At 47.3% G+C, this 12,191-nt stretch overlaps 1 protein-coding gene across 1 annotated transcript in view; it reads right to left on the bottom strand.

Annotated features, from left to right (window-relative positions):
* Window positions 1-4,399, bottom strand: part of SPATS2 (spermatogenesis associated, serine-rich 2) — a gene marked incomplete at its 3' end in the record, with an annotated part of 21,269 nt that extends 16,870 nt beyond the window's left edge. Inside the window, exon 1 of the mRNA XM_009709711.1 lies at window positions 4,375-4,399. Coding sequence (XP_009708013.1) covers window positions 4,375-4,399 — 25 coding nt within the window. The remainder of the gene's footprint in view (window positions 1-4,374) is intronic.
* Between the last annotated feature and the right edge of the window lie 7,792 nt (window positions 4,400-12,191).

Genomic DNA, 12,191 nt, shown 5'->3' with positions numbered 1-12,191 from the left:
TTCCCTTGGAAGAACCGTTCCTGCTAACAGGCAACAGAGGTACCAACGCTAAGCTCTCTCCTCACGAATTACAGAGAAGTAAGGACTAAACCGGGGTTAGAATCAATATTCCTGGGTTTGCTGCTGTCGAGACAAGACTTCATTGATGCCAGAAAAAAACTACACAGAAACACTGACTTTCCCCTTAATCCAAGGGGAAGAACATCACCACCACACACCACCCTAAGCCCTCCCTTCCCCAAAACACATGAAGATATTCCAGCGGGTCTGTTGGATTACTGAGCTGCACTCGCCCAATTTCTGTCCCTGCTTGCTGCCTGGGCGCATTCAAAGTCGGGGCTTGGTACCTCGATCAGCTGTTGTGGAAACTATTTTAATGCCCCAAGGACAGCCCTGAGGTATTCCCACAGCGCACAGCCAGCCCACGGAGGTGGCAGCTGCCCGTCAGGGCCTTGTCTCGACAAGAAATGCCACTTTCTTGTTTATTTTCTCAAACAGATTTCAAGGAGCCGAGCAAGCAACACGGCCTTCTCGGTCCAAACCTGATATAGGAAAGCGATCGGTTCACCTGGGTGTAATTACAAAACAAACTTGCTGCGTTTCGGACAGAGTAGGGCTACGCAGGCAAAAGATGGACTCACAATTTGAAGAATTCATTCTGAGGTGAGTAAAATTACACCAGACATCCAGCTGGACGGCTGCTGAATGGCAGCGGAAGAGTTAGCCCCTGGTATTAGCGTCGGCTACCTTCCCAATATAAGGCCACATTCATTTAAGGGCTTGGAAGAGTGGAAAAAACCAAAATAAAATAAAAAAATGGAATAAAAATTAACTTCTTGCAAATCAGCTGAAATATGCCCAAAGGGATGCTGCTAAAACTGGGTATTTCTGCCCGACACAAAAAGCGGGTCTTTTTCCAACAAAGGCAGGGACTCGTACGGACCAAGCACCCGTCCTGCTTCCCAGGGGCAGAGGAAGCACTCGGAGCGCAGGTCTCATCGTCCCCGCGGTGTCACCGACCTGGTTCGGCCGCGTTGCCGTTTCCCGGCCACTGCCACAGCTGTAACCTGCACTCCTCCGCCTTCGGCTCTGGCCACGCAAGCAGCGAAGGAAGGCAATCGGCTTTCAGCGGAGCTAAGGCAGCGAAGCCAAACAGAGAGCCATTAAGGTAATTCAAACTGCAGGATGCTGTCTTCCCCCTCCCATCTAATTTCCATCTGCACATAAAAAATGAAAAATTAAATTAAACCCGTGCACTTCCAGAGCATCACGCTCAGCAGAGTGATGCAGCTGAAGTTCCCATGAATTCCTGACATCGCCTGCATCCTCGTACCGCACCCGAGCTCACTGACAAGCCAGGACCCGATTTATCAGGGCACAGAACAGATGCTCGATATTCGCCTTCGTGCCTTTTCAACATAACTCACAGCAAGTGCTGCCTTGCAGAGCAAGTCCGCAATCTCCCGGTTTGCCAATTCTACCAGAAGTTATCTGGACGCAGACTGAGCAAATAGCTTGCAACCACCCCAACCAGCAAAGCCTGCTTTCTGCAGAGCAGTATCTTCTGCTTGACGGATGTGTTGTTAAACATAGTATGAGCTTAAAATGAAATTTCTCCTACATTTGGGGTTTTTGTAAAGGCTCTGGTGTGCAGGCTCCTTGCTGCTGCTTAGCACCGCTCCGTCTGAAACCCTCCCTTGCCAGCGACCGGTACCAAATTCAGGCAGGACAGTTTTCCATCAACTGAAAGGGCTCCTTGACGTATCCAGATGAGTAGGAACCCGAGCGCTGTTTTATTCAGGAACCTGGCATGCCTAAAACCGTGGCTGATGTCTGATGGGAAACAAGATTTATGTGATTGCTTTGTATCTTGGGGTCACCAGTCATTCCTGAGCCTGGTGGCTGCTTACACTCAAATCAATTAATCGAGTTGGAAGGTGGGGATGAGAGGGAGCGCACATCCTTCGTGTTGGGGGAAAAACAGAAGCACTAAGAACCCAAGATCACTTCAGACAGCAGCAAACCAACACACCTACTAGACTCTAGGGAAGCCTTTATTTAGAGATCTGCCATCACTGAGACTAGCTTTCCTTTGCATTTCTAAATTATCCCTTACAGAATATACTAAAGCTGAAATGAGCCATCCGGTACAACCCAGACACGGACCTACACGTGGATGCACGCGTTTGGATTTTGAATGGGGATAATTACATGACTGGTTTACAGACCGAACTGTTTTCTCCTCAGCATAGAACTTTTGAGTAACGAGTTATTTACAGCCAGTGATATTCAGGACCAGAACATCATTCTGTGCCTAAACTTTGCATATACATTTTCGCAAGACTTAAAAATACCCTTCTGAATAGCTCAGATGTTCGCTCTGTTCCGTGGCACTTCTAAGAAGAAGAAACAGGTGGGCTTCTGATTTGGTTTCAAAACGGCTGCATTATTAAAAAATAGGTCTGGCTCCTTCCCCCCCCTCTCACCGCTTCTCACCAGCCCTTTGTTACACTGCAAAGGGGTTTTGTTTCGCTTTCAGAAAGAAAAGAGAACTGAAGAGATGTTCCTCACCTGGCCAAGGTACACTCCTATACAGAGGACTGGAAAATATATTGTTGACTACATTAACATTCTAGAGCAGCAGAAAAGTAGTAATTGAAAATTCAATCACAGTCCAAACAGGACAGGGCACAGCCAGAAGAGACTGCAGCTTTAACTCTCCCCTTCCCTTACGTCCACACTGCCACTGCAACGCGGACTGGAGATGAGCCTGCTTAACAAAGCAGGGCGTATTTTATATCCCCGGTGGCGGAGCAAATTAAAGCCTACTCTGGATTCCTGCTCGGTGTCAAATATTTATGTCCAAGATCCCTTTACTTTTCGTTAGGAACCCAATACATGCCAGCGCTTCCTCGCTGACACACTCTGCCGAACAACACCGAGAGCAGCAATTGTGCCCGGCTTTCTCGGTCGGCTGGGGATTTGCCAAACCCCTGAATTCCCTCGAAGTAACAGCTTCCCCTGGTTTTCCCCCAGTTGTCTCCTACAGATTTCTCTTGCTGTTTCCCTACCGAGACCCGGTAATTCTCTTCTGCTGTTCCAAGGTGTGTTTTTCTCTCCACACGTACTCAGCAACAACGATTGCTGGGCTCCGTTTCCAGCACCAGAGAGAAGTCAATTTCTTAATGACTTGTACTGAGGCTTCCAAGAGCACAGACACAAATACAGCATTTTACAAAATCACTCAAAAATTATCTTATACGATAATTTCCATAACTGTTACTAATTGCTTTGAATCATGTATGGATCTAGCTGTCAAAGGACCGCTGGGCTCCTCAGGTAGACACCGTTTCTATGCCAAAGCTGCTAGGGTAAAAAAAAAAAAAAAAAAAAAGAATCTACAGAGAACAAAAGCTCTTCTCTTGAGGTAGAGGACATGAATTGTCAAACCCATTCGCCTTAAATTATTAATTAGTAGTCAGTTCAAATAAAAAGAAAACCGTAACCCTCAACCCCCCTTCTCCCCCCGCCACACACACACTTCGGAATTAATGTTTCACACGCAACAAATAAGATCCCTCCCTGAAATAAGCTGCCTGACGCAAGAACAGCTTTGCCACTTAACATGCGACGGCAGAAAAAGGAAAACCAGCTTGTGTATTTGAAGACAAAGCAAGGGAAAAAGCTTCCCGCAAACTTGCTCATTGCCCTTCTGTACCTAAGTCGAAGGAAAAAGATTTAAATAGGTCGCATCCCCAAGAGGCGAGGACCTGAGCTGAGCTATCCCACCTCGATCCGATGGCTTGTTTCTTAGCCGGATTTTGGGCAAGCAGTTGCCACAGACGGGGCAAGCAGGTCCAGGGCAGAAGTCTGCCCCGAAATCCCGGGATCCACGGGGTGTTCAGAGGGTGGACAAGGGCTGCCTGGGAGCAAGACTAAGTTTTGGTAGGGTCAGTGCCCCCAGGGACCCAGACACCACCCAAACTCATCCTGACCGTACCCAGCAAGGGGACGTCGTGCACCAACTGGGGACCCCAGTAAAATAAAAGAAGTTTGGCTCTGCAACTCTTCAACTACTAAATAATGCTTTTTGTTTCCTGTCGTCTGACTGTGAAAGTGGTGCGATACGAACACTACACAGGAACTCGTGAAATCAGAGCTGTCCAGCCGAACAACTGAAATGCTACTAAAAATGTCACAAAACCCAACAGGTTATATGATGTCACTAAGCTAGTGACAACAAGCTGTCAAGTGACACTAGCAGCTTTGAAAGGAGTACAGCAAAAGCAATTAACCCCTTTCCTAATTGGTAACTTTGGAATCAATAGTGTTGTTTATTGGCATTTGATTATATCACATTCACGTGCACCTTACCTTTTGCATTTTGCTTTTTAGACATCTCAGCGTGCTTGCTCTAATGTCCAGCTATACCGGAGGGGAGGGGGTGTGTAGATAAAAGAGTCCTCGCCCTCGAGCCTCGTAGCTGGCAGTTGCAATTCACACACCGCCTCGTAGCAGCGTGGGAACCGGCAGATATCTGGTTTGGGATGGCAAAATCCCAGCTGCAAGGGCAAACGGGGTCTGGGGTTGTCAGAAATCTGCTGACAGGCCGGCAGAGCACTACAGCTCCTTCCTCTGAAAAGCAACTTCTTGTCACGAAGCCTGACTGCAGCGGTTGATATCGGTCTTTTCAGGATCTGAAAAAGAAAGAAGAAAAAAAAAAAAAAAAGAAGAAAGGAAATAAGAAAATTGCTGCTGCACCAGCCAAGGCATACCCCGAGTCTCCCAGCTTGTCAGAGCCGTCTTGCTCATGCTTTTTAAGAGTAAAATTTGTATTTTTGTTTAAAGGCATGGTGAAACAACCAGCCAGAAAAAAACCCATGTTAAATACAAAGCAACAAGATCCGTACCGACTTGGTACAGTTTCAACAGGCTTAATTCAAAGCTACTGTAAGACACTGACACTTAAGCGTGCAAGCGGTAGAACCAGGGAGGATTAGAACCCATCATAAAATAAAAAAACCCCACCACATTTACACAAATGCCGGCATTTACAGACGTAAGAGCCACGAGCGGACCAAGAGCGTGGTTCCTACGCTCGGTGACCACACCGGTGACAGCGCGAACTCTTCGATCTCTCGTACATTAATGCCACCAGCATCCCACGGAAGGCAACGTTCACTTTGCTGCCAGCACCCAAAAGCAGCCAAATTTTAAATGCTTTCTCTGCGGATTTCAACGGAGCAGGAAACACGAGCTTCCCCCGCTGAGGCGGTGCAGGGGCAACCCCATGGGGCATCACCTACGGGTCTTTCCCTTCTGCTCCCGGCGCTCCTGATTTCAGGAGCCAGCGAAAGCAGGGGCGGCAGGCACCACATCAAGTGCGATGACAGGTTAAACAAAGAACAACAGGATACACAAGGTAAGGAAACAATAGAGACCTCTCTGCCACGGCAAACCCACCTCACCCCAAGGAAGGATCTGGCCCCCATTACAAAACCAAAAAGCCGTATTCACAATGGAGCAGGGGGGAAACAAGAAAAAAAAATAAAAAATCGCCATTTCAATATGTAAAACGCAGGTACCTGAAGACTCAAAATATTTCAGTAAACATCAGGAGACCGTGTACATTTCAGCAAAACCCACAGCTCTTTGAAAATGAAATTACACCATCGAGAAACAGGCATCTAATTGGCTCCAGAATTAATTAGAAGTTCAACTCCCATCCACCCCGATGATCAGGATTATTTTTAGGGATACGGTTTACAAGTCTGAGGAATGCAGCAACGCTCCTGCAACACAAGAACCGGCAACACTGCCCCAGGGTTCATCGGCAGCGTCCTAACGAGCCTATTTTGATTTAAAAATAGACATTTCCTATCATTAGGATTTTCCTTTATTAGCTACACAGGAATTCAAAACTTATTTCTAACCAGTGACCTAGAAATCTAAATCTGAGACAGAGTCAGCGCTTGCCGTCTGCACAAAAAAAGACCATGGAAAATAATTTTTTACCTGCAAACAGAGTCCCGAAACGAGAGGTGGTTACAAACTCCTGCCTTGCCGCCTTCAGCCCTCCGAATTAAATCCCTTCACTCGTTTTGATGTCTCAAGGCACTAAATACCACCTCGTAAAAATTGTGGCATTTGAAACTCTGCTTAAAAATACAGAAGCCAGGGAATTTAGCGAAGGATTAGGCTGCCGTATTGGGATGCGAGCGGCCCCCCGAGATCGACGCCTGGAGACTGCCGGCAGGTCAAGCTCTGAGCTCTGCCGGCCGTGCCAGCGCGGCCGATCTGCTTTGGTTTGCACGATTACACCCAAGTTTCACTTCCCTGCCTGACTGCTTTGTGTCCACGACCAGGAAACGCTCCGCAGGCAGCGCAGCCATCCAGCTGCCGGGAACCTCCGGCACCTCCTGCGATTTTCAGATAACGTTGGGTTGTGGAGAAGGAAAGTGCTCACGCACTGACCTGTGACACCAGAGTTAAATGCCTTTGGTATATATATTGCTCAGAGTTTTAAAACCAACCAACCAACCACAAAATCTTTATAGTTTCATTTTTTAAATAAAGACGAGCACGCTTTAATCCGGAGGGAGCGTGGAAATACACAGGTACTGACAAAAACCTGTAACCTCACGCTCGAGAGTACTTTACCTGAACTCCCTCGAGTTGTCTAAAACTTAATTCGTGAAACAAGGGAACACTTAGGAACTGCCTCTGCGTGTACATCCCCGAACAGCAAATAACTGCAAGAACACTTCCTTCAGACAAAGTCTAGAAACAAGCTGTAAAAACCAAAAGTTGCCAGCAAAGAAGTTATCAGGAAAAAGCCTGAAAAACACTACACCTTATCACCCAAGAAATACAGTTTCACTCAGTTCAAAGGAGAAAAATAAACAGTAATTAAGTCTTGGGGGGAAAACAAACAACATACAACAGGTTCTGAATTACCCTTTGGCAAGCTAAATTCTACGCACAAAAGTAATAAAATAATGGACTGGAAACAAACCCCCACTGATACATCTGATGAGTAGAAAATGGCAAATCTTTACTCCTTGATGATGCAATTAATATTTCATCTGATATACCCCGTGGTAAGAATCTAGAGCCAGACAGTCAAAAGCAGCTCCGGCTCATGTCAGAATCGGGGTTCAGGCTGCTGCGTGACCGGCCTTTAACTCGGTCTCTCTCCTGGCAGATCGGCTGGAAATTTCGACACGGCTATTAGCTGGGAACCTTAAACAGGTCGACGGGAGAGGGGCTGTAAAACACACAAGCCTTTTTAAAACCCAAGTGGAAATTTCAAGACTGGTAAAACAGCAACAGTTAATGCAAGTTCAAATAAACTCGTTATAGGCGGTGAGCTCCTTCAAATAAGGGCAGTATAAGGTTTATATAGCGCACGGTACGTGTCTATAGAAACAGTAAAGCATCAATACAAAACCGTCAAGAAATCTACCTGCAGGATTAAAATAAAATATTGTAGTTATAACAGAATTGACAGGGGAGCAATATAACCCGCAGAAACCCAACTCCCTCCTGTTACGGACGGAGCATCCAAACGCCTCCCAGAGCTGCCAGCATTCAGCTGACGACATAAAACGTTTCCAAATCACACTGGAAATGCACGTTATTGTTAAACGCCTAAATACCAGCATCTTCCATCTAATTTAGAACGAAAACATGCGAAATTTTATAGACAGCAAGTCAGAAAAGAAATGACTTCTAAATCCCCCACCCGTGGCGTTAGCTTGCCGTGCTATTCTTGCTCCGTCTAGACGGATTATTTCAGTAAACTTTCGGAACTCGATAGCTCCCTATTTGAAGGGAAAGCAGATAAACAGTGAGAAATTTGTCTGGATTTTTTTATTAGTCTATGGAAGATGCTTTTGCTGAGAAATCTGGAGTTCTGAAGAATAAACAAATCTGCTTCTTGGGAGGGTTTTTACCACGTCGTTTTGGGATCTCGGGCAGGCGGCACGGTGGGATGTCCCCAGCCTCCGCCTCGCGCCCGGCTGGAGTATAATTCACGCTGTACAGTAGCATCTGGCTAATTGGCTTTTGAGTTAAGCAGTCCCTTACCGAGCTATTTTAATCTTGTTGATCAAGCACGTAAGAGTCATCTCCGAGTACACACAACAGCATTTCAGTAGAATAAATTGTCCTGTTCGTAATTTATAATCATTCTCAAATAAAAACTCCATTTTCCAAGACTACAGCACCTCAGAGGACCTGGGTGTTTCCCTAAAGCACGGGGCCCCCCGCTCTGTAACGCACTCAGACAAGAAGGGAATTAACTCCATTTTATAGCATGTCCTGGGGGGGGAAAGTGACAATTACACCAGAAATTCAGGAACTTATTCTACCTGTCCCGGTACACACAACTTGGAGGAGCAGGTTTAATTGCCCACTGTGCACAGGAACACACCGACACCCCAAATTTCTCCGGCATTTGGCGGGTGCTGCCAGCCCCGACGCACGGCACAAGCACAGCCGCGTTGTTCCCAGACCTCCGCCAAATCCCTGGGGAATTTGTGCAGCGCTGAGACCCTGAGCCTTGGAGGTTTTTCAGCAAATACCTGTTAAGTTGCAGCAGACCAAAATAAGCCCGTTCATCTCTCGCGTTCAACAGATGCCTCCGTCGTTTCTGTTGGAAGCACTATAACTTTTTTGCCCTGAAACAGACCACGAAACGCATCAGGCCAACGTTTTAATCAGAGCCAGGCAGCTCTACCACCCCGGCTCTGAAGGAAGGAAGCACACCGTTCAGCAGCGAGCGCAGCACAAGCCCGACCATAACTCGGGTTTTCTTTTTTTTTTTTCCCCTCCTCACATCGAGACAATCGGTTTTCAGAAGCTCCTTCCACCAAACAATGGCTCCGTCAGAGCCCTGAAGGGAGCGCGGCCTCCTCGCCTCTGCGAGCACAGGTCTGGGGAGGTCCGACTCCAGCGCCCGCAGCCAAATCCCTGCCTGCACAAAGCAGCTTCTTCTTCTGTCCTGGACAAGTCCTTCCACGGCACTGGGCGAAGGATCGTAAAATCGTACAATACAAAGAACCATTTTAGGATTTAAAAAAAATAGTTTCTTAATATCACTCTTGGGGTTTGAGTTCCCTCCCCCAGTATTTCCTCAGGAATGAACTGAATATTTAACCTCAGAGATAATTAGCTGTCTATATTCTGTTTAAATCCACACATTTATTGTTCTTTCACCAAATGCATTATGCAGAGCACGACCGGGCATTAGCTATCCTCAAACATCTACCTCTCATAAGCTAATTGTGTATCGTTTTGCAGCACAACAAAGTAAAAGTACGTATTTCAGATGACACAACATTCCCATATCTGATGCTGATGATGCTACAAAACCCCAGCCGGTGTGTTTACAAATACTTAAACGAGATAAAAGAGCAGACTGCCGGGTTTTGGGGGCTGCGGTGCAGGATTCCTGGTCTGACGCCGTTTTCCATACTCACTTTCCAGATAAACGGGCACAGGGAGTTGCTGGTGGGATTTCTAACGCTTTACACAATTCGGCAGAAGTGAAACGCTCTTCAGTTGGACACCAAATTTTGCTTTCCTGAGGCAAAGATCTCCTTGCACTTGGTCTTCTGGTCCTCGCTCCATCCAGACAAAGCTTTCTGGATCCCTTCCTAACCAGCCTGCTCAGGGGGGAACAGCTGCAATGGAAACTCGCACATGTATGTTTGTCCTGGGTAATTTTGCGTGCATCGCTACTATTTTTAGATTGTATTTGCCAGCGTTGTGATCTGGAAGAGTCTCAGCGACTTGCCAAGAATTGTTTGATATTTAAGAGGATAAACACGTGTCTTTTAGATTAAATTTTACTTTTTATCAAAGTATCTAAAAATCAGAAGCTTTTGAAAAGAAGGACGGAAAAAATAATGGCAAATACAGCTGAAGATGCCACCTTTTGTTGCCCTGCTTTAAGTGGTGAAAAAATCCTTCATCTCCCCCAATTTAAATGGGGTGAATGAGATTACCGTAGTCCTACTAGAAACCTGCCCCTCTGCCTCAGCTTTTCCTTTGATTATAGCTAATCACCAGGTCTGATATCCCAAGAAAGAGCTCGAAAAGATCATTAAAAATAAGCCCTGTATTTTAATTGCCAGATTTTATTTTTTTTTTCCAAATGCAGTACTTATATACCCCCTTCAGATCGCAAGTCACCTTTAGAGCTCCTTTGTCCTGAATCCAACAAGAATCTTCTGCTAAGGGGTTGCGTGGCTCAGAAAAATCATAAAATATTTAAATGCCCCTTGAAGAGCAAGCTACAATTAAAAAAAAAACCTTACGTATTAGACAATTTCTTCAAGAGGAGTTTAGTCTGGCAAACCTGAAACGACGGTAACCTCAGCAGACATCACCGCGGTCACATATATGTCATACGTCGGAGAGTGGCTGGAGCCACACACAACTTTCACACAGATCATGCCCAAGAGTTGAGACGGGCTGCACGCGCTTTGCTGGCCCAGGGCACCCAAACGACATTATTAACGGGGTATTGCAATAAGGGAGATAAACACGGCAGCCCCAAGCAGTGAGCAACGCCGTGCGACAGTGGGAGAGCGACACGGAGCCAAGTGACACTTTGGCAGGACCCCAACGGGGACGTCCCACACTCCCCAGCCAGCGGAAGGTTTAGCAGGCTGGCGGTAGGGAGGCAGAAGGAGAAGCTGCAGTGCTGTCAGACCCACGGTTCTTCCCCTCCACCTTTCAGGAGGCAGCATCAATACCGACCGCAGGCGCTTCGGGGGAGATTCTGCCGTTACTGCTCAACCTGAGCACAGACACGGTCGTGCTCCCACACCCCATCTCTCCGGGGCAGGTTAGGAGGGAAGCCAGAATCTCAGCGCCAGCTGCAGTCTTGAGGAGTTAAGGGGCTCTCGCACCAAACATAGATGGCCCCTGTCCTTTCTGCTCTAGCAGACCTCCCCCAGGTCCCAAAATCTCCTGGATTCAGGCCTATGCTCCAGCGAGGCTGTGTAACAGGGCACCCCCAGCTCGCGTGAACAAGTCCTGCTTAGAAAGCACAAAGTCCCAGAGCCAAACGGCATGGCAAAACGCTCCACACCCTCTACCTGTAACTTTCGAGGCAAAAGGCCTCAAGATCTACAATACCTCCAAAAAAAGATGTGGTAGTCAGAGCTTTCCAACGGAAGCATCCAACAGGAAACGCAGCACAAAGTTAGTGAAAAGTAGTCATTACAAAAAGCTCAAAATCATGAAAATAACTACCAGGTTCTGGCCGGACACTGACGCAGATCCCACAGGTAGTCGGCAGGGAATTTTCTGGCAATCGTTCCAAGTTAGCCTCCCATCAACTAACAAAGGCTCCACACAGAAGCTTTTGTTTCTCTTTTGGCATCTCAAGCTCCTCTGATGGCAAGCTGCTTTGCAAGAGAATTGATCTGACCACCACCCCTCCCCAGAGGATCATTATACCCAGGGAGGATGCTTACGCCAGGGGAACCATTAAGGCACACTCGGAAAAAAAAAAAAACACATCCCTCGCAGGATTTTTCTCCCCTTTCCAAACGGAACAAAATCCTATTCTTCACCTTCCTTCCTATGGAACCACGGTGTAGGGCCTGTCTCTGCGGGGAAGGCGGCTTCACAACTTCTCTGCAACAGCTCCCTCTGCGGATACATTTAACGCCTCTTTCTGCTCGCTCAGGAAGCTGATCATCGAGCACAAAACAAGAACAGTACCGGTGAGCACCCACGGGGGAAAAGAGTGGGTATCAGGCACTAGAAGCCACCTTCTAACTTACTGCTGGTTTGCTTTCTCTGAGAGAGTAAGGGGCGGGGAGTGGGGATGCCAAGCGTTAGGTGTGCTAAGGACCACAGCCCTGTGGAGGGATGAGGGAAAATAACATTTCCCTCTTTGCAACTCAGCCTGCTTTTCACCACCCTCATTAGTTAATTGTTTGTGTTACAGGAACAACTAAAGGCCACAGAGGAAGATCTCCAGGCACGCTGGGAGACGATTCCTGCCCCTGGGATTTACGAGCCAGGTCGGTACAGGAGGAGAGGCCCGGCGGAGGCAGGGAGGAAGGACAGTGGGCAGAAGCGACGGGCGAGCTGGGCTGCATACGTGTACCGGCTGCGGCATAAATAACGTATTAATGCTCCTGACCGTCCGCTCCCCGTCAGTCACGCCA

This window comes from Cariama cristata, unplaced genomic scaffold, assembly GCF_000690535.1.
Source record: "Cariama cristata isolate BGI_N322 unplaced genomic scaffold, ASM69053v1 scaffold271, whole genome shotgun sequence".
NCBI lineage: Eukaryota > Metazoa > Chordata > Aves > Cariamiformes > Cariamidae > Cariama > Cariama cristata.
Note: the sequence above shows the minus strand (reverse complement) of the source record. Positions and strands in the feature narration are given on the sequence as shown.